The sequence below is a fragment of the Cupressus sempervirens genome, chromosome 1, assembly GCF_028749045.1.
Source record: "Cupressus sempervirens isolate cs-2001-9-10 chromosome 1, ASM2874904v1, whole genome shotgun sequence".
Taxonomy (NCBI): Eukaryota; Viridiplantae; Streptophyta; class Pinopsida; order Cupressales; family Cupressaceae; genus Cupressus; species Cupressus sempervirens.
Window position 1 is genome coordinate 871,598,561 of NC_143118.1, and position 27,115 is coordinate 871,625,675.

General features: G+C 36.7%; 1 protein-coding gene across 3 annotated transcripts in view; it reads left to right on the forward strand.

The window, feature by feature from the left end:
* LOC149580600 (nodulin homeobox-like) overlaps positions 1 to 27,115 on the forward strand; it is a 182,535-nt gene that overhangs the window by 137,936 nt on the left and 17,484 nt on the right. For all 3 annotated transcript variants that reach the window (XR_016353981.1, XR_016353988.1, XM_089792153.1), the window contains exons 14-17: positions 17,053 to 17,116; positions 17,344 to 17,562; positions 17,671 to 18,333; positions 18,459 to 18,496. Coding sequence is in view for 1 of the 3 variants with exons in the window: in XM_089792153.1 (XP_089648279.1) it covers positions 17,053 to 17,116; positions 17,344 to 17,562; positions 17,671 to 18,333; positions 18,459 to 18,496 (984 nt within the window). In the remaining 2 variants the exon portion in view is untranslated. The remainder of the gene's footprint in view (positions 1 to 17,052; positions 17,117 to 17,343; positions 17,563 to 17,670; positions 18,334 to 18,458; positions 18,497 to 27,115) is intronic.

A 27,115-nucleotide genomic window follows, 5' to 3' on the forward strand; every position in this document is an offset into this window, starting at 1 on the left:
ATATGTCGATGGTAATTGTTTAAAATCGGCAAGAAGACTTGTTTATCATTGATAAGATTTGTTATGCATTGTTAAAGCTATTTTATAAAGTTAAATTTAAATATTTAACTTTATTAATGCATAGACTATAGTTTGTGGGAAATATTTAAATTAAAAGAGTCCCCTTTATTTTATAACACATTGGAGACATAAGTTACATAAAGGGAGTTATCTTTTATCCCACATTGAGAAAACGAAAGATGGAGCTCTTGTGAGAACACTATAAAAGAAATGGAAGAGCTTCTATTTTAGCAGGCTTGAAAATATCAAAGAAATTGGAAAATTTTCTGGAGATTATGTCTCAATAGTTTGGAGGACGAAATCCCTTCAAGCTGGAAATCTTGACGCCATTGAAAGATATGGTCTTGAGATTCAACATAGTAGCAGTCCGAAAAAGCGGAACCGGAAAAGCAGGCTGAAAAAGCGGGTACGAAAAAGCAGTCCGAAAAAAGCGGAACCGAAAAAGCAGGCCGAAAAAGCAGGATTGAAAAAAGCAGGCCGAAAAGCAGTTCGAAAAAGCAAAGCAGAAGGGGCAGCATTGAAGGAAATTATTACAGTCATCTACAACCAGCTTCTTTTGTTAGTATTGCTTTTTAGGGTGTTATAAGCTTTCAGCTGTAAGTGTGCATTATACTAGCATTATCATTTTGTAACCCATGTAAATGCCAAAGTCTTGGCCATATTTCATGAGCATTGTATTTTTCATTGCAATTAAGAAGATAATAGTTGCTGGTGTCATTTAAACAATTTAATATCATTATTTATCAGCTAGTTAGTGTGCATACCAACTGTTTGTAAAAATGTCAGTTGGCTGTAGGTGTTCATTTCTCATGCTTAGATCATATATATACACTGAATATTGTCAAAATTAATAGTACACTCATGTTAGGTCATTGTGTAGTCCATTGTAGTCTTCTCGCACAAGATTCTCATTGATGCAAATTGAAGAAAAAGTCATTTGAAGCTAGCTGAAATACTATATCAGCCATACGTCCCTTGCATTTGAATTGGTTGACGAAATTCCTTGAGCTTTCATTAGCATTTTTGAGAGCAGATTTGAGGAGGGTTACTATAGTGGTATCAGAGCTTGCTTGCAAATTGTTTGACGAAATGTCAAACCACTAGAGTATAAAGATTTTTGGTGTTTGAAGAAGTTATAACCTATTGGGGTTATTACAGTGGTATCAGAGCTATAAGTCCTGCCATCCTGTGGAGGTCTTATAGGGAATTTGGAATAGCTAGATAGAGAGAAAAATGTTTGACAAAATGAATGCCGGTCCAGATCAGGGAAAGGAAAGATTCTTACAATTATTAGACACCTTAGCACAGGGACAACGATCAGCAGAGCAAAGAGCACAGGAACAAAGTCAAAGATTTGAGCTTATGATGCAGATGATGGCTCGTCAAATGGGGTTGAATGCTAATGTGGTTGGAGGAAATAATCAGAAGGGTAATAATCAGGATGGGGCACATAATGGAGGCGAACAAGTTGAGAACAATTTCAGTCATGCACCCCAGCAAACTAGGACAGTGAGTTCGAGGCCCATGGTTCCCACATTTCCTCCTAGAACTCTAGAGCAGCCCGTACCAGAGCCCCAGATCACTAATATATAGGACCAATTGAGGAGAGATTGGGAGGCCAGAGGTCCAGATTTTATTGCTGCAATTACCTTTAGGGAGTATATAGATGTGCGGATGAAGCATATGCCACGTGGACATGATAGGAACCAAAGCTATGAACTATGGAAGAAAGTAGGGAAACTTCAGTTACCATATTATGATGGCTTGGGGAAGTCTACAACAAGAGCTTGGGTTCAAAGGCTTGACACATACTTTCAAATGAACCCTATGCTTGAGGAAGAAACTATTAAGTATGCAGCAATTCACCTAGATGGGTTAGCACACGAGCGGTGGCATCATGGTATGGTCACTATGGGTCATGCACACATTACCTCATATGCGGACTTTACGGAGAGACTGATTGAACGTTTTGATAGGCCTAAGGATCGTACCTTCCCTATGACAGGCATAAAATTGTATGAGGAGTTTAATAGACATGTTGATTCAATATAGGGAGACATTAGCACATCTTCAGGTAATGGTTTATCTGCATCATCTTCACAGGCAGAAGGGGTTTCAGATGTTGTGCAAGTTGAGCCAGTTGCATCAGAAGGTGATATCATAGGCACATCGGATTGTGTGATTGACACAAATAGTGATTGCAGTACGGTTGGGCTAGATGAAGTTACAGCAGTTGAGGATACTGTCATGTTTGAGGATAGTACAGTTGATCAGAAAGTGAGCATTCAGTACTTTGTAGAAAATGAGTATCAAGCACAGTTGGATGCTTCTTCACTTGAGATAGAGGCTAGTAGCTCTTCACTTGGTTTGGCAAGCCAGTTGAAGACGGGGGACAAGGATATTGTCGCGGCTTTATCTCATCATGATAGGATGCAGGGATTGATTGAGAATCACATTTGGATGATTCAACTGCAGGAGAGACAGAAAGGAGTCACAATAGGTTCTTCTTGTGACGACTTATAGCAGATCAAGGAAGGCATGGAGGCAATGAAGGTAAGTTACATACACCTACTTTCAGATCGCGATCATCTCCTTAATCTTGCCGGGATCTATTTAGATGCATTGAAGAAGGAGGGGGAGGTTGACTGGATTTCTCATGAGCTGGAGGATACTCGGAATTCCTTGGTGTGTATTCAGTTGAGACATGTGGACGAGCTTTGTCTTGAGGTGAGCTCAGTTCGAGAGTTAGCGCAAATAGCAGGTACTCAGTTTTCTTTTACAGTCAGGTCACATGTTGATGATTTCTCAGAGATGACAGAGTTTACAGGAGAGTCCCAGGATCTGAGTATTACAGATGATAGCTATTTTGAGGTTACTCCTTTGGACAGTGTACCGGGGATAGAGTATAGGAGTTCGACCAATCGGCACAATCATGTGTCTAGTCAGTTGAGAGTTGGCAAGCGAGACATTGCTATTGCGTGCGAACATTTTGATGTTGCTCGCCAGTTGGTAGCAGTTTATGGATGGGGTTCTCCTACTAGTGATGAGCAGGGAGGCAGTTATCTTTCCTTGACAGAGATCCACTCTTTATGGGAGGCTATTCGGATTCTGAGACAGAATTATATGCAGTTGGTAGCCGACAGAGATTATCTTATGGAGTGGGGGAGTACAGCATACGAAGCATTATTGGCCAAGGAAGATGAGGTGAGTGAGCTTACTCAGCAACTCGAGGTGACTTCTGAGATTCTTGAGAGTACATAGTTGGCTTTTGAGGAGTCACAATTTCATTTGGCTAAGGTGACCGTGGAGTTAGAGCGACTGCAGTCTTTACCAGATTCTGTACAGTCACAAGCTGTGGTGTCTAGTGATCCGAGGATGTCCATGGTCGAGATTGTCAAAGACAGTGGAGATGGGAATGCATCCATCCTTGATACTAACATTGGCATATCGGGTTCGTTCCCACTGGAGTCAGGATCAGTTGAGTTGGGTGCTGTAGCAGATTGTTGTGGTATGCCTGACATGGTGGTGGCCTCTAGTACTGATGGCATGGAGACTAGAGATGTTGTATCAAAGATCATGTGTGATATTGGTGAGCTGGCAGTTGGCATGGTTTGTGCTAGTAATACTACTCCCTTGGTGATGTCTTCGGAGGTAGCAGTCAGTTCCAACATGGTTAATGATCGATTGCAGTTTGAGCCACTGACTAAGATTGGCGCATTCTATCGGCATCACACTGTGAGGTATGCTCATCAATTTACCTTTGATGACCATGTTGATGAGATGATGATACAGAGATGTGCTTTGGTTCCTAGTGCTTGTCATCAGTTATGGAACGGTTTGATGCCTCGGGATGAGAGTTGTGATGGGCATGACATGGCGATAGATTCTGCGGTTGACAGCTTGATAATACATGACTTAGAGCAGGAGTTTGGGAGTGATGCTTAAGCGGTTGTTGTTATTGATTCTACGCCTTTGGCTATGACATCTCCTGACTTAATTGGTAATCAGTCATAGTGGGTTGTATCACTTGTTCATGGTGAGCTGTTGACTGAGGTTGGTTCTTTTTATCAGCATTATACTGCAGGGTATGTACATCAGTTAGCATTTAATCCTTGTGTTGAGGAGTTGATGGCAGACAAATTTGGTTTGGGTTCCATTTCTTGCTGTTTATCTTGTGATGTCTTTTCACCATCAGCGGTGCATGGGAGTTATGGTTATGAGACAGTGGTCGGTGATCTGCAGAGTTGTGTTGACTGCAGGAGTTGTGCAGTGTATGGATTCTCCATACTTGGTGCAGTTTCATTCGGGAGCGTTCACCATTGTTGCAGAGTTGGATTATACATTTCGTATAGGCCAGTGGGATGCGTTGATGGTATTTACTGTGTTGGCAGCTTGATTTGTCCGCTTTACTTGGGTTCTGATGTTCTAAGAGTTTGTGTCTCGTGGGTTTCTGACTGTGGCAGTTGTGATTTTGGAGTTTGGTTGAGCTGTAATTGTCAATTTGATTATGGATTCCTCTTTGTTAATTTTCAGAGGTTGTTGCAGGAGCCTATGTTGACTAACAGCAGTATAGTTCATGACTACATTTGGGATCCAGGTGGATTGATTGGGTTGTTGTTCGACCATTGCTTGGGGACAAGCAATTTTGGGAAGGGCGGACTGTAATGTCCCCTTTTTAGCATTCATAGCATGATGTTGTCGTTAGCTTATTTCCCCATGGTCCCGTAGGCTAACCAGGACATTAAAGGGACTTAGAGGCCATTTGGCCTAGATAGTTTCAGTTGCAGGTCTTTCTAAGGGGTTTTGAGGCAACTTTGGGCATACTTACTATTTATAGTAAGTCATCTTGGATATGGTCGGACATCCAGTCGCAGCGATATGTCGATGGTAATTATTTAAAATCGGCAAGAAGACTTGTTTATCATTGATAAGATTTGTTATGCATTGATAAAGCTATTTTATAAAGTTAAGTTTAAATATTTAACTTTATTAATGCATAGACTATAGTTTGTGGGAAATATTTAAATTAAAAGAGTCCCCTTTATTTTATAACACATTGGAGACACAAGTTACATAAAGGGAGTTATCTTTTATCCCACATTGAGAAAACGAAAGATGGAGCTCTTGTGAGAACACTATAAAAGAAATGGAAGAGCTTCTATTTTAGCAGGCTTGGAAATATCAAAGAAATTGGAAAGTTTTCTGGAGATTATGTCTCAATAGTTTGAAGGACGAAATCCCTTCAAGCTGGAAATCTTGACGCCATTGAAAGATATGGTCTTGAGATTTAACATAGCAGCAGTCCGAAAAAGCGGAACCAAAAAAGCAGGCTGAAAAAGCGGGTACGAAAAAGCAGTCCGGAAAAAGCGGAACCGAAAAACAGGCCGAAAAAGCAGAACCGAAAAAAGCAGGCGAAAAAGCAGTTCGAAAAAGCAAAGCAGAAGGGGCAGCATTGAAGGAAATTATTACAGTCATCTACAACCCGCTTCTTTTGTTAGTATTGCTTTTTAGGGTGTTATAAGCTTTCAGCTGTAAGTGTGCATTATACCAGCATTATCATTTTGTAACCCATGTAAATGCCAAAGTCTTGGCCATATTTCATGAGCATTGTATTTTTCATTGCAATTAAGAAGATAATAGTTGCTGGTGTCATTTAAACAATTTAATATCATTATTTATCAGCTAGTTAGTGTGCATACCAACTGTTTGTAAAAATGTTAGTTGGCTGTAGGTGTTCATTTCTCATGCTTAGATCATATATATACACTGAATATTGTCAAAATTAATAGCACACTCATGTTAGGTCATTGTGTAGTCCATTGTAGTCTTCTCGCACAAGATTCTCATTGATGCAAATTGAAGAAAAAGTCATTTGAAGCTAGCTGAAATACTATATCAGCCATACGTCCCTTGCATGTGAATTGGTTGACGAAATTCCTTGAGCTTTCATTAGCATTTTTGAGAGCAGATTTGAGGAGGGTTACTATAGTGGTATCAGAGCTTGCTTGCAAATTGTTTGACGAAATGTCAAACCACTAGAGTATAAAGATTTTTGGTGTTTGAAGAAGTTATAACCTATTGGGGTTATTACATCGAAAGTCCACACGTATCCTTATTTGAGTGGTTTTTTTTTCAAAGATATCACTATTGGTGATACCCACTCACTCGTTTGGACCCTAAAAATAATGCTTGCTTCAAGCATTCGGTTGATCTAATTTGTGACCTGTGTGACATAATTTTTGTTCATCCGGTATGACCGCTTCCGTATGGGAACTACTCTGATCAGTGGGATGTGGTGGAGGCATAATTCTGACGGTACCCCTTTCAGGTCCTTATACGTCCATGCAAAAACATCCTTATATTCCATAAATATTTTAAATGCTGCTGCTCTCAAGACTGGATTCCAGTCATCTCCCACAAATATACTTATTGGGTTAGCCTCATCTCCTAAGTTAAATGTCTTCATTGTGGGTTCTTCGTATTTAATAGGCTTATTTTCACTAAATGTATGTGCAGGTGTTTCATCTATTTGCGCCTGTCCTTCCTTCACTTCTCTATATTCCTTCGGGAATTCGTTTTCCTCTCCTTTATTTCCATGCTCAACCCCTAACATGTGGCAGCTCAGAAAGAGCTCATAGTCCTCCATTTGCCAATGGAGTAGGCCATTTACCGATTCCAGGTTGTCATCATTGGACCCTCTTCCAGTCTCATGATTCCTTCTTCGTTGAGTTCCATTCGTTTCTTCCCTTCATCATCTCCTTCGCCTTCGAAATCTAACGATGCTACCTCCTCTCCTACTATTTGTGTATGTAGGTCAATTACAAATCTCTGACCTCCGCCTTCCATGGACAGAGTATTCCTTTTCAAGTCGTGTTTTATTTTTGCCTGTACTAGCCAGCCTCGTCCAAGGATGGCATCCTACCCTTTTCTTTTCAACAATATGACCACGAAGTCTAGTAAGAATGGTTATGCCCCGATCATTACAAGTTGTGCCATCAGGGTCCCTAGGGGTTTGATCCCGTGTTGATCGGCGGTGAGCAACTAGAATGTAGGTGGCCATAACGTAGGTTGCCCCAACTTCTTCCATTTTTCTTCCGGTAGTACATTCACTCCTGACCCTCCATCAATGATGATGTCTGTGAGGATGGTTTCGAGAATACCCATCTCCACTACTGCAGGGTGTCTTCTTGTGGTGAGTGCAAGTAGCATTGGGTGCGCCGCAGTCGTTCTGCTTCCACCTTGTGCATCTTTTTCCTTGCTCTTCCATCACCTTCGGAGATGGTGTCATGTTGAGTATTGCAGTTCACAATTGAGGTATTGTAAGGTCATTCAGCTTCAGCTTAAGGTAACTAATTTTAATATCATGTTGTAAACTTGTAACTTGTAGGATACTCGGATATTGCAAAGGTGGATCTCAAAACTATGGCACAAAACAATCCCATTTTGTGGTGGAAATGTCATAGGTCACATAAGTCAAAGATCACCTCACTAGTCATCTGACTACTTTCTTAGGTTTGTAGTCACACCCCTTTATAATCTTAACTTAGGTTTGTAGTTCCACCCCTTTATAATCTTAACTTTAAGAGTTTTACTTTATTGATTTATGATTTCATTGATTTATCATTTGTCACAAATTGTATGAATGTTTGTTTGTAAGTTGTAACTTTCAACTTGTTATGTCTGGTTTCTAGCTCCTCAACTGCAAAGAGGAATTGGTCCACCTATTAGCTTTATCCACTTCGTTAAGAGGAACATACTTACCTCTAAGAGAGTGGAGAAGTTTGTTGTTGTACATGGTTTCTTGTCGCTGAAAGATTGCAAGACATGTAAGTACAAGGAGAGCCTAGCAACACAATAGGATGTAGAGCTAGAGGATCCAATTTAGATTGATCAGGATGACTATGCATTGGAATTAGGGCTAGTTGGTGTTCCTTTGGAGGATCAAGATCTTACCCACGAGGAGTCTAGTAGTTCTAATGACGAGGACTTCAGTATAGGAGATGATTAGAGAGCACTTGGAATGAATACATTCTCATTATTGAAAATTTTTCGTTTTGTTAATTGTACTCACTTTGATATGGTCATGAGACATTATTCATTTCACTGTTTCATGCTACTTGCCTCATTGTCATCACGAGAATCTTTATGATATATGATATTCACATATGAACAATGAATTTTGAAGCTCTCATCTTTGTCATTTGATAAATTGATGGTCAATGGTTGACTTACATGGTACTATGTATGGTTTATATTTTTCATTTATCATTATCATTATTATGTTTAAAAGTTTTAGTATTTATAATTTTACTAAATTCAATGGTTAGTGGTAATGGTTACGAAGTTTCAAGCCTCAAGTTTGAACTTATGTTTCATGAATCACATTTCAATTTTCTATATTCAACTATATTTGGTATGTGATATTGAAGTATTATTTAATAATTAGCATTTTCAGTCATATATGTATATGCTGCCGCACCCCCGCCACCGTACCCCCACCGTCCCTAAATTGAGGCCCTTTTTTTTCTCGCACCCGAAACTCGTCTCGACGTCGCCCCACACCCCCGCGTTGGTGTAGACTGTAAGCAATGAATATTTGAATTTTTAAAACTTCATAAAAACAAGTTTTGACCATTCTAGAGGTTTATGCCTTATCCTGTGTAGTCACGAATGGTATCATTATTGGAAGCAATTAGTTAAAAGTCTTCCAAGGATTTGGGAATGACATATCTCCACATATATCTCTTGGATTAAATTATTCTTGTAATATTCTACTCTAGATAGGGATAGAGGTTTTCAGTGTCTTTTACTTTTCTTAAATTGTTTTTGGAAGTATCGAGCTTTGTAAATGGGCTCATTAATGCAAATTGCTTTTTATTTACATCTAACTTAAAAAGAATGTTGCAATGTTCAATGAGGCTATCTGTAGTTTTTTACAAATTTATATCATCACTATACACTGGAAATTAAATGTGGCAATTTAATTCTTTGCAACTAAATGAATATTCATTTTTGCCAGGTTGGGGGGGTTTATTAATTTATACAACATATTGGAGGTCAACCTTTCTAGTCTGACGCTCTACAAGCTAATGAATATTGTGATGGCCCTGTCAAAATAAATCCATATAACTAAATAATAAATAAATAAAATAATAATAAAGTATTAATAATCTTAAATTTGCTAATTCATTGCATAATATATATTAAATATTATTTAGAGATAAAGTAAAAATATTATCTAATCGTGAATATATCATGCAATATAATTTGTATTAATAATAATATTTTAATAAGAAATATAATTTATATTATTATTAATATATAATATATTATGATAGTAATATAATATATATAATAATTATAATTGATATAATTAAATCATTAATATAACTTAGTATGTATTTATGAAAAGACATGACTCTTAAAATGAAGAGAATATATATAGAATAAAATAACATTGAGAGATCATCATTCAGAAATTGGGAAATATGAAGTATATATTAAATAAGTCTGGTAACAGCTTAATAGAGAAATATTTAAGTAAAGTTCCATCTAGGGACATTACAAATGGTATCAAACCTCCAGTTATGCCAACCTGTGGTATCACCATTGAAGCTACAAGAACCTGTTATGAACTTTAAAGCACTTAGAAAACCAAGCAAGAGTGTCAATCTAGCAATGGGGCACGATAAATACAAGGCACAATCATATTCAAAACAGTAATGAAAATTAACAAATATCCATCATATATGAAGGGTTACTAATATATTATCTAAGGTGACAATATTTAATTGCTTGGAACCGTGTTATGCGATGCACATGAAAGTACAAACAAAAGAAGTAAGAAAACTCATCCAAAAAGCAACGAAGGCTTAACTGTGTTTTTCATATTCACACGGAACAACTTATAAATGCAAATTGAAAGAATAAATACAGATTCAATGAAGTGTCTCCAACTGTAATATCCCAAGTTTATTTATTTCAAAAGAATGATATAAATGCTCGAGAATATTACAAACTCCCATATGAAGTCCCAGAATTACTAATTACAAAAGATGCTACACTTGATTCATTAGTTTGCCAACATTCAGATGATCACACAGTCAAGAACTTCAGAACAAATACATAAATAGACTCCTAGATTTTTTTTAGGTATGGTACAATGCACCTGATAAATGTTGATGAATACCAAACACGTTCAGAATCTCCTTTCAAACTATTCACCACAGATTTCTTTCTGAAACTCAGCATCAATTCCTTGCATGGTAAAGTGATCACCTATAAACACCGTGCATCATTTGAGTAATGAATTTTCTGTCCTGATTTGTTTAAGCCTCTACACACAAGTTACTGTTGTCTTGACCTGTCCAAATTGGGTTAGCCTTTTAGTCATGTGTGCAGAATATACGTATCAACCACCTTTATTGGTTGACTCCATGCTTCCCTGTTAACTTCCGTTTCTTTGTTGGGCGTAAATACCAGAAACTCATGGTAGCTGACGGATGCCTGTAAGTGATCTGAGTAAAGTGACCTTGAGTGTCCTTCCACTGTCTCATTCTGTTCTTCAAAATAATATGCTGGGAAAAGGATATTGAATGTTTGGATGGTCGCCTGTCCCCTCCAAATTTAATTCATTCACGGCAATGATTTAATATTCAAGCCTTAATATATGTGGCGAATATATTAGTGGCAGGATTAATATTTCTTATTATAAATCCTGAACCAAAGTAACATCATGGCTGCCGTGAGTGAAAGAAGCTGCGCTTTTGATTACACAACAATATCTATAATTGTTGTGAATTAATGTATCAGGCTCCCTTGATAAAAGATTATTGGATTCCAAATATTATTGGACCTTAATGTTTTGATGACATATATGGCTTATAAAATATTGGCCATAATATACAAACTAAGTCATAAGCCATTTGAAAATCTATTATCCCTTAATCAAATGTTTCAATATATTATGTGTTGGGGATGACTCTATAGCCCGAGTCTGAAATATTTAGAAATTGTTGTGAATTATAGTCCCTTCCAATGCCCGAACTATATTGGGATACTTTTTAGCTACAATCAATTGTGGTGGCATAACCTTCTAGTTGTCCATAAACAGAAGATATAGACCGAGGGAGAACAATAAAGACACATCCAAAACATTATTGAGTATAAACTATCATATACAGACATATACTTATATATGGAAGCTCAAAATGGATGATAGAGCAGTGTTGAGACGTGAAAACAATTACTACAAAAGAAAAAGTACGGTAAGCAGTCTTGAATTATCAGGGGAATACAACCTTGCTTTAGGTGCAATATTGGTCGTTATATGTTTGGAGCCACATTTAACAACGAAGAAAGGTCAACAAGACTGTGTTACAGTATTGACTACCAGTAACTTGTAAATGAAATATTGCAAACAGCTTATACAGCTGGTAAGTGGCCCGCAATACAGAGCTTCCTGCATTTGTTGTACCCAAAGGAATGATAACATGGAACGAAAAGAAAAAAAGAAAAGCACAGTAATAAAAATACCTGGACTAATCTGTAAATTTCAGATAGAATCTGCTCTGCAAGTGATCATCGACAAGTTTCAGAAATAATTTATACTAATACCATATTTTGTTGCATAAAACCAGACAAATGTTAGTGCACAAACATACATAGTAAATGGCTCTACCTCATTGATCTATCTCAGAAATATCGAGGTAAGTGTCGCACACCTCCTGTTATTAAATTAGTATATAATATCTTAATCATTAGAGTACTGAATTAGAAGAACAAGGTATCGCAAAGGCTTGTTTAATCCAATTGATAGGTCATCTGAGATGGGTAGGATCGGCATGGGATGAAATTGCCTTGAGGTTTGACCAAGATGGGATGAAGTTGCCTTGAGGTCATTCCAAGATGGGATTGTGGGCTTGGATCCATAGAAACCTTGAGGAAGGTTGTTGTTGTTGGATTCAAACAATCTTCTATGTTCCAACACTCTTGTAATTCAGTACTACAATTGAAATAGAGTAAATTTCTTAATCCAACCAATTGGTTATTCGGAGATGGGTATGGATCAATGTCCTTGTAAGATGCCTTGAGGATTAACCAAGATGGGATGAAGTTGCCTTAAGGTGACTTGAAGATGGGATTAAGGGCTTGGATCCATAGAAACCTTAAGGAAGACCGTTGAGTATGGTGCCTGAAATCCATTTACATCCTAAGTTTTCTCCTCGACTAAGAATGATAATAAGAGCAAAACAAACAAGCATTCTGCTCTTGGACTTAGTATGCATTGGCTTGGACTAATTTATCACAACTCACATTTTCTTTGAACTTCTATATTCACAATGAATACTTGTGGTTGTAGGATTCTATCATAGAAGTAAGCCTTGTAAATCATCTTCTTATCTCTAGTGAATTATAAGGCATTAATGACGAATGCTAAGCTTTGTAAATCATCTTCTTATCTCTAGTGAATTATAAGGCATTAATGAAGAATGCATGCATCATGTGTCTACATTGTGTTTGCTTCATGTTTTTATGCATTCATGTGTATGCTTTGTGTTTTCATGTGTCTTCTTTGTGTTTTCATGCATCCATATGTCTACTTCATGTATGCTTTGTGTTTTCATGCATTGTGATATATACTAGAATGTTTGTGCATCCAATTATATGCTTCGCATGATGGTTCTATAGAAAGTGATTTTTGCTTGAGGACAAGTAAAATCTGAGAGGGGAGGACTGCGATATCTTTGTCAAAATAAATCCATATAATTAAATAATAATAAATAAAATATCAATAAAATATTAATAATGTTAAATTAGCTATATTCATTGCATAATATATTAAATCTTATTTGTAGAATAAAGTAAATATATTATGCAATTGTAAATATACCATGCAATATTATTAGTATTAATCTAAGTTACCGATCTTGGTTTTGATGCAAATGTGCTGATGCACGGATGCACATATTTTTTTGGAGATTTTGGATGCGTTTGGGTGCATCCATATATATATATATATATATATATAAAATCAATGTTTGCAAAGAAATGCAAGAAATATACAAAAATAAACCATTTCATTGCTTGATACTTCACCATTGATAGTTCAAATTGAAATAACAATAATGTCTAATTAGTAAATTACTCAAGTTCAAAATACCAATGCAATTCGAATTACAAAATCAAAACATAGTTCATGGTTCAATGATGATCAATCAAGAGTCAAGGCTCAAGATTCACAAATCAAATTCAGTCAATCAGAATCATAAGGATTCTCAAAAAAATCCACATTCTCATCATCACCTTCTGCTGCAAGACTTGCAAGTTCATTTGAACCAAATATGTTTCTAGTTGTGCTAGATGCACGTGCCATAATGTTATCAACATCATTATTTGTCATCACAGTAAGATCTTGAAGTGTTGCATCCAAGTTGCACATTTAGGGGCTACATCTCAAAGCTTGGTGGACCCTCCCTTGTATCCATTGTCCTTACGTGACAAAAGACACAAGTTCGTATATATATAAACCAAGTCCTCAACTTTCTTTGAACCCAACCGAGTGTCCAACTCCATTTAGCAGCAATAGAACTTGCAACGTGGATAGTATTCATAAAATTAAACATACAAATGAAAAGAAAAATAAAGAATGTTTAATATTAAATTGTAGAATACAAGTGTTATATAAAAAATAAATGAAAACTTTCTTGTGAAAGGATCTAGATTGCAACAGTTTTTAGATTCTTTAATGGTTGACCATACACGTACCACCATGTGATAGCTTATTGCATATGGAGTATGTTTTGATCCTAAAGAAAATAAGCCAAATTCTAGCCTCACCTTTTTGTGCATTTCATCATCTGGGAGGAGTCTTGCAAATGCAATGTAGCACCCGGTAGCAACTTCTTCATCCATATATGGTGCAACTCTCTCCGGCATAGCAATTATTTCCTGGCTATAGCACCTTGGAGATAAGGAATATGCAAAGAGGTGGAATGGAGTAGTCATCTTCTCCTAACGATGATGAATGATTGCCTCCACCTTATTGTTCAAGGGTTCACATTCTGTGGGGTTTGTCTCATGTGCTTGTATGGAAAGCTTTACCTTTTCTACCATGGTGTCCATCTCATCATACACATCCCCCAAGTAAGGTGTATCCTTATCAACAAAGCGTAGCATAGTCATGATAGGCTTAATGAAATCCAACACAAATTGCACACGAACCCACCAATGCTCATCCAAGACCATATGCTTGACTTCAAGGCTCTCTTTGAATTTGAAGCCTTCCATACACCCTATTGGTTACAAATAACCATTTGGTTCAATGTTGTTCGCACCTTGAGGAGTTGTCTCATAAAAACATTATAAGATGCGAATCTAGTCTTAGCAACCTAAGCAAGTTGACAATATGACAACAAATATAAAGCAAAGTTATAAAGAAGTAATAATTTTATAATTGAACATGAATATAAATCTTATTCAATATAAGTAAATAAATGAAACTAACTAATTACAATTTTAAATTTACCTTCAACAACTCCAACTTGGAGAGTGCTCTGAATATGGATTGTGACATGTGGTGGTTTGTCGCAAACATTTGTATCTCCCGTCCCTCTTGGTATATTTGCTTCACCCATTCTATTTAGGTGCCAATTTGTTGCATGACCAAGTTGAGAGAGTGTGTGGTGCATAATGTTCAAAAATATGGTCATATTGAGACTCAACCAAAGCACCTGCACCCCTACAATTCTTGGCATTATCTATGACCACCTGGACCACATTCTCACTGCCCACCATCTCTATTGGCTCAATGAGAAGTCTAGAAATGAATTGTGAATGCTTAACTTGTCCTTCACAATCAATCACCCTCAAAAACATTGCCCCTTTGAGGGACATTGCAATCACATTAATCAATGGTTGGTTTCTTGTGTCTTTCCATCCAAAAAAAAAATAGTTATACCGGAAGTTTTCCAAGAAGTCCTAATTGGTTGATGAGCTTTGTCTATAGAAATATTTTCTTTTTGCAAAAGAGTAGTACACACCTTTTCAAACCCAAGGCTATGTAATCAGTTGGCACTTTAAGGATGATTGTGACCATTTCCTTCCAATATGGCGATCTTACCAAATTGAAAAGAAGACCATTGGCATAAAGACAACGTGCAATTGCGTCATCAACAAGCTCTCTTGCCTCCATTTTGAATGATTGATCCAACGGGCCTCTTTTGCGGGTAATAACTTCTTCTTCATCTTCGTCTCCCACTTCTCAGAATGGATGTTTGGAGGATGCAACATGATCGGTGGGTACATTCAGTTTGCTCTTTGTGGATGAAGGTTAATACAAACTTGTTTTTGATTTGCTCACTAAATGATCAGCAACTTCTTGTTCTTTTATAAACCCAGCTAACTCTACATTGCTCATCCTTTTTCCATCTTTGCTTCCCTTGCACAATGCTATTGATTTACCAGTAGGGCCCATAAAATGAGCTGTGACTTGAGAATAGGAGTTCTTGAATGGTTTACTATGATATACATTGCATTTCCAAATCTATGACCCCCCTCCTGAAACTTGTGATAATCTTGTGGTGTGTCTCCATAATGGAGATGCTACATCAATATTGAAGTTATCACTTTGTTCACCTTGCCCTGCTGCTGAACTTTGACTACTAGTAGTGGCCATTCTTGCACAATACAAACTATGAATCTAATAAGAAAATAAAAAAATTAAATTAGAAATATTTAAATAAACTATGAAATTAAACATACAAGTGCAAATACGATACAAAATTACTAAAAAGGGATATCTAAACTTGTTCCTTAATTTCTTAAAAACAAAAATAGGAAAAAGCATGAAAAAATTCTTCCAAAACTTGAAAAATTCATAAACATCTAAAAAAAAATCACCAAAAACACTCATGAAATGGATCAAATGCTTACCTTAGATGCTTAGACGTCCATTGTAAAAGCTATTAGACACCTTGCAAATTATCCGCTAAAAAAATAATGACCTTGCTTTCAGAATGCCAGAATGGAGACCAAATGAGACGAGAGCCCAGCTGCAAAGAAACTGAGAAGAATGAGCAATGAATGGCCTCTTTTAGGGCCATTTTAGGGTTTTGGGGCAGAAAGGAGCAAAAATATAATAAAATAATCAATTAAACACATGTTTTTTAAAGTCACTTAAGTGACTGGGCACTCAAAAAGTTTGGATGCTCTCCAAATGCGCCTGGATGCTCTCTGGATTCTCTCCGGATGCTTTTAGATACATATCGCACGCATCTGTAGGCAAAGAAAGTGCTTGTTGCCAGCATTTGTGCAGACTCATGCATCCACGCACTTGCATCCGGCAAAATCCTGGCCGCATCGGTATCTTAGCTATTAATGATAAATATTAATAAGAAATATAATTTATATTATTATTAATATAATATATATTATGTTAGTAACAAATATTTATAATTAATATAATTAAATTATTAAATATATTATTTATTTATGAAAAGACACGACTCTTAAAATGAAGAGTATATGTATAGAATAAAATAACATTGAGAGATCATTCAGGAATTGGGAAATATGAAGAATATATTTAGTCTGGTAATAGCATATTAGAGAAATATTTAAGTAAAGTGCCAACTGGGGATATTACAAATTGCAATTCAACAATGTTTGTTTTTGTCTTGGGCATTTGTCAAAAGCATACTTTATGCTCACACAAAGAGGATGATTTTGTTATCTTTTGATATGATTACAATATCTCATATTTAGTTTTTAAAATAAATTTATGTTCTTTTAATCAAAAGGAAGTTGCAACTCTGTATAATAATTTGATTAGTTAATCTCTAGCATGACTATAATTGGACCACATAGGCATCGATTTGTTATTACTAATTAGCGTAAATTAAACACATTTCATTGGTTCTGTCACTTGATGATGGTCAAGGTTAAGATAACAATCCATTTTATTTTTGCTGCTGGTTGGTTATGTCTTTGCAGTGAGTTCCTTCTACAGTTGCATAAATCAATATGTCCGGGACAGCCACAGAATGGTGCAATTCAGGTGAGAAATTTTTGAAATGCATTTCAAAAAAGGAATTTTGACGCACTAAATGCAATTTTAATGATAAAACCACTTTATTATGGATACTATAATACTGTATTTCTTTCTGTGCTAAGATGGGACATATCTAATCTATTTTAAAGACATGCCAGATTTCTTATTCTATCTGACCAGGTAACAAGTTTAGCTTTGTCTCATCAGTCCAATTTCATACTTTTCATTTACAGGAGGAACCTATGGTTGAATATCTAAGAGAAAAGCATGATAACAAGTTTAAGGGCACATTTGAGAAGCACCAGCCATACGAGTGCTATACTAAGTCTCACGATAGTCCTGAAATTGATGAAAAAGAACAGATGAACACTGGAATTTCTATTGACAGAGATATTGAGAATCAGCCATCCGCACATGAAATCTCAGAGAAAGATATCCGTCAGATATCTGAGGTGGCATTCATCATTAGCTGCTACTGTTTTTCACAAAATTTACTCTCTGAAAATTCCGTGCTTGCATTGACACTTTCATGGCTAACCTGTCAATATTGTATTCTTCAGGAAGCTGTTAGCACTGGAGGATGTGGACCATCATCTGAGAGAAAACCAGAAGGAATCATGGTAGATCAAAACTCAAGTTTGCAAAATGTGAAGAGGGAGCCTGAAGAAAATAATGAAATAGATGATATAAATATTATGTCGCAAATGGTAAACATTCAATTTCAAGTAAGCCAAGTGAAGGAGACAGAAGTTGATATTCAAGAAGTAGATCAATACAAGGAGATGGAACTTGAACAAGCAAGTGCTAAGAATGAAACTATCGATCCAGATGAGAACCAGGAGGCCATAAACAGTAGCACTAGAAGTGAAGTAGAAAGTGCTCCTGAGGTTGATCACAATGATAAGAATCTTGAAATCAGAAATGATGATAATTCAATGACCATGGACAAGCTCTACTTTTACAATCAAGATGCTTCAAGAGAAGCTGGAGAAAGTCAAAACCGTGTTGATGGGGAAAAGGAGGATGAAGGTACTGGATCGATGGCACAAACAACAGAGAGGGTTGAGACCAATATTGGTGAGGACAAGCAACCAAAGAAAAGAAAGCGAAATGTTATGAATGAGCAGCAAATAGCTTTAATTGAGGCTGCTCTCCGGGATGAACCAGAAATGCAGCGCAGTGCACATTTATTACAGTTGTGGACGGAAAGACTCAGGGAATATGTAAGTACAACTGTTAGTGCACAAAGTCGAATGTGAATCTCAAAGGTTTAAATGCTTAAGTAGTTTAATGTAATAGGGTGATTATATAGCTGGGCAATGATAAGTTCTTATTAATTTTTTTCCAGGGTAGTCCGGACCTTACAACCTCACAGCTCAAGAACTGGTACTTGCATTATATTTTTCCACATTAAGATTTTTTAAGTATCTTATTCTCTGTTTCTTATAGTGAATCTTTAGTGAATTTACAACTGCATATCAATGATGTGCATTTCATGTGTGATTCACAGTTTCAGCCATTTTCTTTTTTTCTGCATAGTACACTCAGAGCATAATCTTGTGTATCAAGCATATTGAGGCCGTTTCTTATAGATCAGTCTTGCATCACATAAAATACAGGGCAGAATAAGAGGAAATATTTATGGGTGAAGAGCACACGAATATACTGAGAGGGGCAGTGAATCAGTATATAAATAAATTTTTACTTTTTAAAAACTTGATTAAATATAATAACAATGCTTTGTAAAGCTTAATCAATACATATGCAAGATTTATCAAATAAGGATACTAAAGAAGACAAAATCTATGTGGAAGCCTTAATGGTAAAACCATGGGAAATTAATGCTTTTATATATCCTCTTATACAATGCTTGTAGGCACCTACCCACTAGAGGCACCAACTGCTAAATAGGAAGCACAAATTTCACCCAAAATTGTGCTATAATGGTGTAAACACCTAAACTTGATCAAATTAAATTGTTTTTTATTCCTCTATCTATGTTGCATTATTAATTGAATAATTTAATAGTATTTAATTAATTAATGTTTCTTCTGCACCATCCGTAGATAATTTTAAATTATTTTGTCTATATTGACTATAGTCTGGCTTGTCATTTAATTAAATAAATCCCCATATTTGTTTAATTAAATTAAATTCCTTTCTCCCCCTTCATATATTAAATTAAATAAATCCTTGCATTTATTTAGTTTAATTCATCTTAATCTATTTCAAGGAATTAGAAGGAATATTTAATTCCTCCACTCATCCTCTCTTCAGGTGTCACATCCTCCTACATTTTGGTGCCTTCACCTTAATCACCTCCTTAATCTTCTTTCTTTAATCTTATATCCTATTCTTAGGATGTGCTCATCCCTAATCCCAAAGAATTCAAGGGAATGTCAAGTCATGCCATAAATGGCGTTTCATCCAGCCACACTTCCCTTCCTTAGCAACCACTTTTGGAAAGTATTGATATGGTCACATTTCCCACTCGTCACATCTAAGGAATTAAAAATTTCTTATTCCTTTTGCCTAAGCTCTTTGGAGTGTGCAAGGACAAGAAATGTCTTTTTGGCAAATTTTCCTTGCACCCCACCCCATCCCTTCTGCCAACACTTATGCTCTCATGCTTCCCAAGTTTGACACTTGTCACCCTTCCATGGAAGGTGAGAATCCCTACCATTCTCAACCCATGATCTCCATCTCTCCATTTTGACCTTTCATTCCAATCTCTCCCATGCTTAACCAAAACAACTATTCATTCCTTCACAATAATGCAACTTATTTCATCACTTTGGAGCAACATATCTTAATGTGATTTCCATCTTTGAGCAAGTTTTGAGCACACCGACCACTCTCTTTATGCCAAAATTGTGAGCACACATACAATCTACTATCAAAGGGCATATTGTTGCATCAAGGAGACTTAACATTTTAGTTTGCATTTGCTTCATTTTGGTTTCTTGTGTCTAATCCTGATTGTTGTTTGGTTTTGTGTTTTTGAGTTAATTTTTGGGTTAAAATCAATTCCTTAGGACTCATATTTTCTTGCACACAAATGGTGATCATAAACCTACCACACATCCGATCGCAATATTCTTTGTAAATCTTCTATAAACTACCCACAATCTTCTCCTCAAATCTGAAACAATATTCTCATGTATAGTTCTTTCCAAATCTGGTGTACACGAACACAACTAATTGTCTTCATATGGCACACATACTACATATACTTTTCAATTAACATGCGATTACTATAAACCTTATTGCTTGTAGAGACATCTCCGTTCAACAAGTGGTCATGACCTTTTTGAACAAGCACATCTCCTCACAATGAATCACACCCTTTTGGATACAAGACAATAAAATATGTTTTATGCCTGACTAATTGCACAACTTAAAGGAATACGCTAACTCGTTTAAGGATCACTCCGGCATATAGATTGAAGCCTCGTCAAGGATAATCATGTCCCATCTTAACTAATAGTTTGCTACTTAATAGTTATAAAAATCGTTCAAAGAGGTTCTTTAACTAAATGCTTCTTTTATTGTAATACAAATAAATTTAATGGTAATTGCTGTATTATAAGTTTGTCTTTTATCATTGTTTAATGTCATCACTGCTCTCTTGCTGCTCTTTAATAATTTGCTATCCATTCTGTTGAAGACGATAGCTTCGGTCAGATTAATGATAATCAATAGCATGATCTATATATGTATACATATACATATACATATACATATACACATACATAGTTATATTACTTGGAATAATATTGATCTTATTGAAATTGATTATCCTTTATATCAGATCATAGCATCTCATGAATTGGAGTATATTATCGATCTGTTCTTGCAGATTCTATCTCTGATATTGTTATTTTATGTTCTTCAGATTCTGATCAAGCAATGATCAAATGTTTGACTAAATGAAATTAGATTGAGGTCTGATTATTCTTCATTTCAGATCGGCGATATAATATATATTGGTTGAGTGCAAACTAATGCTAATCCCAATTAGTAATCAGGCCTTTTGTTTGGTAAACAAATATTCACAAATGAAGAGGCATGTCATGAATGGACATGCCTCCACTTTGTGGAGACACATCCATTCATGGACATGACTCTCCATTAATTATATATAATCAAACTGATCGGCCAAGAAGAGCATCAAAATCAGTTAATGCTCTGCCCTTTGTTGTTAGGTGACTGCTTATATCAGATTCAAATTAATATTCAGTATTTGTCAATATTGAATTGTTACTTGCATATGCATTTCTCAACGACCGAATTCTGATTACATCCTGTAAACTAGAAATCAGAGATAAGTAGGAGATAATTTCCACAGCTAGTCAAATTGTGATATTGCTATCAGGATTTAACTGTGTGATTTTTGAGTCAAACTCATTGACCCATGTTTCATGAGTAGTGATTCAACATGAATCCATGTCTCATGAGAATAAATGGAACACTTAGCACTCATTGGATCTAGGTGATGCTCACAGGGGTGAAGCACCGGGACTTCCTGGGAGGTCACCCATCCCAGTACTACTCCAGCCTGAGCGCGCTTAACTACGGAGTTTCCTCCATAGAAATCAAAGATTAGCAAATCATATTCTGAAAATTGAATAGACTTAAATAGATCAAATCTGTAATAAATTTAATCATATTTAAGACATTCATTGCTTTTCTGATCATATCCTCTTTAAAAACTGCTTACAGTTATTTATGATTTGCTGCTTGTTGAGTAATGGTCATTGCTTAAAGTGCTAATCATATTTACAATATTATTCTCATCCTTAGCAAACAATTAATAGTCTTTGTCTCTTGAATCGTTGTATGGAATATGATAATTGATAGTCAACAACGGTCTTTTGTAAATGATAATGACATTAATGCCATTCACTGTTTTTTAACTTAATCTTTTTTATTTCTCTAAAGGAGTATTTCAGCATTGGTTTGTAGTATGGATGAATAATTCTTGCTTGAAGCAGAACACACTTGTTCAATCTCAATGGCCTTCTGGAAAATACTAAAAATCACCACCTTTCAAGATGTCAAATCCTTTGAATAAAATTGGCCACCTGTTACTAATGACAACTTTTCAATAATGCCCACTTTGTTATTGATGGCAACCTCAAGTAAATGTTCTTAGTTATACAATGCTACCCCTCTCTCTAATGCTCCCCCTTTCTCCAATTTCTTCACCGTTGACATCACTGGCAAGGGGTACCCAGGCAAACTGAATTTCTCTCCACTAGCTCGTGCTGCTTATGAAGTGCTGTGCGAATAGATGAGAGTGATATTACTCCTGTTTTCTCCCTCAGGTATTTAAAAGTTTCTGATTGTCCCTATATTTTTCGGTTTTTTCTGGAAAAGTTAACTAGATTAACTAAACTTGTAATACAAATGCTGATTGCAACTACCAAGGTCGAAACTTAATAGAAACACTTAAATAACTTTAAATCAGGCTTAGATAAATCAATATGACAGAAGCAACATTGATTGAATTTAATGGTAAGATCAGAAAAATGATTAAATGCTGATATGAAATCTGGAGATGAATTTCCAGAATGACAATTTTCTCCGATCAACGTTGAAGTGAACAAGAATGTATAATGTGCAATATGGCACTCCAAATGATTTAGTAATGTTTTATTGTTTGATATAGACTGTTCATGTCTGGAATAGTAAATGATATGACTGCTATGGCCTGCTGGAATGCTGGAAAAGCACCTTATATGATTGATATGATGCTGAGGATATTTTTGGTAGCTGGGAACAGATATGAAGTGATGTGTTAGCTGCCAAAGACTTCTGAAACATGGATCTGGTCTGAAATGGAAGCCCCAATGCAGCTCAATCTCAATTAGGATATAAAATGCTAATCACAAAATGCCAAAGTGGTTCACTCTCACTGGAGAATGGCAAAATTCAGATTCGACCTCTATTTAAGGCTGGGAAAAGGTGTCTGGTGCAGGGGCCCAAGGTCCTGACCAGTAAGTTAAAACTACAATTTTGGTGTGTTAGGATGGCAATAAGTGTCCAAGTTGACATCAAATAATATGTTTAGGTTTCAAGCATCGTTAGAGTTCATTTAAGCAATTTTGATCATGATTGTAATTAGACCCATGTTCAAGGTCTGGGTCAGTCAACGTTGGTCAACGCTGGGATTTGACCTAAAAATGCATTTTCATGTTTGTAAGGAGTCTCATGTGTTTTAACATGCATTTGAACCCATTTAAGGGTATACAGAGGTTAGAAGCAATAAAAGTGAAAAGATGTCAAAAATGTTTTCATGCAACATTTTTTGTTGCTGAGCAACTTTGCAATATTTGTCAGTTTTGGAAGGCCAACAGTCATGGCCATTGAGTGCTCGACCAAACATTCAAGAAGGTGAAGGATCTAGTCACCTGACCTATATCTTGAGGTTTTCCAATGAAGCAAATGGTTGGCTGTAGTACAAAAGTTGAATCAATAAAGCTTTTCAAGTTTTGGCGGGAAATCACAGAGTACTGTTAGGACAGTGGGTACTTTCTTGTTTCTTGTAATGCTTCCTTAGCTCGTAGATTGTACTTGTTTATTGTAGAAGACTTCTTTTACCTTTTAGATGTTGTGTTGAGACCTTTTGGTCACTGTAAATATCTAGGCTTAAAGTCTTTGTTTTATTACTGCTCACTGTTTATGCTAGACAGCAGTTAGCGTTTGAGGCAGGAATGAGCTCTCCCTCCTAAACCCACTGGTTGAAAGATCTCATTTTCTGCATGGAGAAACGGGATAGGATGGAGAAAGTAATTTTAGAGTTTGTTGTTGTGCCACCCACCTGTTTGAAGGCTTTTGAAGCTTATTAGGCTAAGCATTTCTATGTGCTTGGCGAGAAGACAATCACAAGGAATGTTGCAGAGATCAAGGATGGAGGTATTGGTGCTTGAAACCATGGGGTTGGAGATGTTTTGAGATGCCCTAGATGTTGGTATAGACATTTGTGAAGTGAGTTGTAGGACAAAGCAAGTTTGAGTGTAAACTGATGTATTAGCCCTTATTAGGCCTAAACTAGGGCTCGTTAGTTAATGGTTAAGGAGGACAAACTCAGATCCCATCTTTTGAGGATTATGAGGGTTCAATGACTCATTGAAGATTCCTGAATTTGTTTGGTGGGTCCTTCGAAAGATTTGTGTATTTTAGGAGCAAGATAGTGAAATAGGGCTACAAGGAAGAGCCCCAATTAGGTCTCCTTGTGCAAAATTGCTGTTTGACCCTAGTAGGATGCCCAAAACCTACTGTGTGGTCACGTGACCTTGTCAAGAGATGAGGAGCAATGCAAATAAGGGTAGGAAGGCTTGAGATCCTGGAAGATGCAAGGGAGTAGGTTGTAAGGTGAAGTTTGGTTCACTTCTGAGGCTTGTTTGTGCGTGTAGAAGGTAGAGGTGAGTTTGGGAGGTGAATGTGGAGGGATAGAAAGACCATTCACGACATCTCTAGTCTGTGGTAGGTCCTAAGGGACCTTGGAGAAGTATTGGTAGGGCTTAGAAGAAGCCTAAGGAAGAAGTTGTGATAGAGTATGGTATTACACCCCCTACTTGCATCATAAGTGGTATTAGAGCTCAGTTTGGAGCTTGGAAGTTAGATGTTTGTACCTGACCAACATTCTGCTACAAAGGGAGACGAGATGGTAACAAATGCAGAGTTGGCAAAGGAACTTAAGAACAAAAGGATGAGAATAGGCTATTAAAGGCAAGGTTGGAATAGTTAGAGACTAAGTTTGACAAAAAGGAGAATGAGTAAAAAGAGGCAAAGTGTAGCAAGAAGGATGGAGAGGCAGATGAAGAGGAAGAACCACCAGTGGAAGATGAATATGATAAGTTGCTTGCAGAGCACTTGACCTTAATCAAAGCCTTAGAATTGTTAGGAGGCAAAGGTGCAGATGTATCTATATTTGGACGAGAGATGAACCCTGATGCCATCATGGCGTGGGTTGAGGTTTTAGAAAGCCATTTCATTTGTCAAGGAGTCATAGAGGCAAAGAAGGTCGAAGTTGCACAATCAAGAATGAAAGGAGCTGCTCTGACTTGGTGGCACTTTATCTAGGAGGAAAAGATGAGAGAAAACAAAACCATAATCAATTCATAGAGCAAGATGTTGAGTATGATTAACGACACCTATATTCCAGAGGACTATGAAGTCCAATTGCATATGAGGAGGTAGGATTTAAGGCAAAGAGAGATGGATGTTGGCACGTATATCAAAGAATTTCATAAACTTTGTTTAAGGTCAAGAATGGTGGAGGTTGAAATTGTAAAAGTGGCCAGTTATCTAAATGGCCTAAGGTTGAATATCTAGGAGGAGATGATTACCCTAAGCCTAAATACAGTGGCTAAGTGTTTTAACCTAGCCGCCAAGATTGAGGAAAAGATAAAGAGGAGGCAGGAGCATTCAAATAGGGGAAGAGGAGGAAGCAATCCTCATAGAGGTAGAGGCAATTTCTACAAAGGTCATGATAGGAAACCAGAAGACCATCAATACCATTGACATAGAAATAAAAGTGGTAACATGGGTGAAAATTTTCATTGGGGTGGTTAAGGATGTGAAAATTAACACTATTGCAGCCATTGATTATTAATCTCCTATTGCAAACGATTATGAAATTGCTGGAAACAAACTCATAACTAATATCAAAAAATAACACAACTGCAACTTCACTAATAAAATACGGAAAGAAATTCAGAACACAAAGAACACAATATTTTCGGACAAATCGTCCCTGGAAAAACCCCTAAGGGAAAACTAGTTTTGTAGATGAAAAATATATTAACTTCAGCAAATCAAGAGATACAAAATTCCTTGCCTCTCACTGGCAGAATTCAGACAACCTCCTAATTTCTCCTGTTGATATTCTCCACTGCTATCCCAAATGCTATTACTGTGCCCTTGCTAACACTGCAAGACTGTTTTCTATCACTGCAAACTCATTTGCTATCCTTGCAAATGCTTCTACAACTTCTTGTTGTTCTCTATTCTATTCTGTTCTCCAAATGCCTCCATTGACCCCCTTTTATACTACTTAACCAAGAGGTTTCTAGTTGGTTCTTGATCAAGACAACTCAACCAAGAAGTTTCTAGTTGCTTCCTAACCAAGAAGTTTCTAGTTGCTTCTTGATTAAAACAACTTAACTGATAGGTTACTAGTGGCTTCTAGGAGTCAATTAATTAACAAATAATTATTTGCTAACTAATCACACAGACGAACAACTGTCCAAGCTACTAAAACTAACACTCCCTCTTATTAAGGAAGTTGTTCTGCATGACACCCAACTTATCTCTAAAGAAGATGAATTTTGCCTTCCCCAATGCCTTTGTCAGAATGTCTGCTACCTGCTCCCTCGTAGGTATGTACTGTCGCTGAACATCCCCTCATTGTACACAATCTCTGATGAAGTGATATCTGATGTTTATATGTTTAGACCTATCATGAAACACTGGATTCTCAGACAACTTGATGCAACTCTGATTGTCATAGTGTATCATAGTAGTCTTAATCTTTTGACTAAACAAGGCTACTAACAACTTCCGAAGCCATATAGCTTCACATGTTGCCATGCTAGTTGCTATGTATTCTACTTCTGCTGAACTCATAGCCATAGATTTCTGCTTCTTGCTGAACCAAGATACAACTCCTGATCCCAAACTGAAACAACACCCTGAAGTGCTCCTCTTGTCCATTGTACTTCTTGCCCAATCTGCATCAGTATAGCCCATCAACCTGATACCTTCACCTCGAACATATCTGATCCCATACTCAATTGTTCCACCCAAGTAACGCAACAAATGCTTGGTCGCTCTCCAATGCACTCTCTTTGGTTCAACCATGAACTGACTAAGAGAGTTTACTGCAAATGCTATATCTGGCCTAGTGTTGACCAAATACATAAGTGAACCAATCAACTGTTTATATAAGGTGGGATCTACATCCTTCTCCTTAGATGTATCTACCTTCCTTCAATTCGT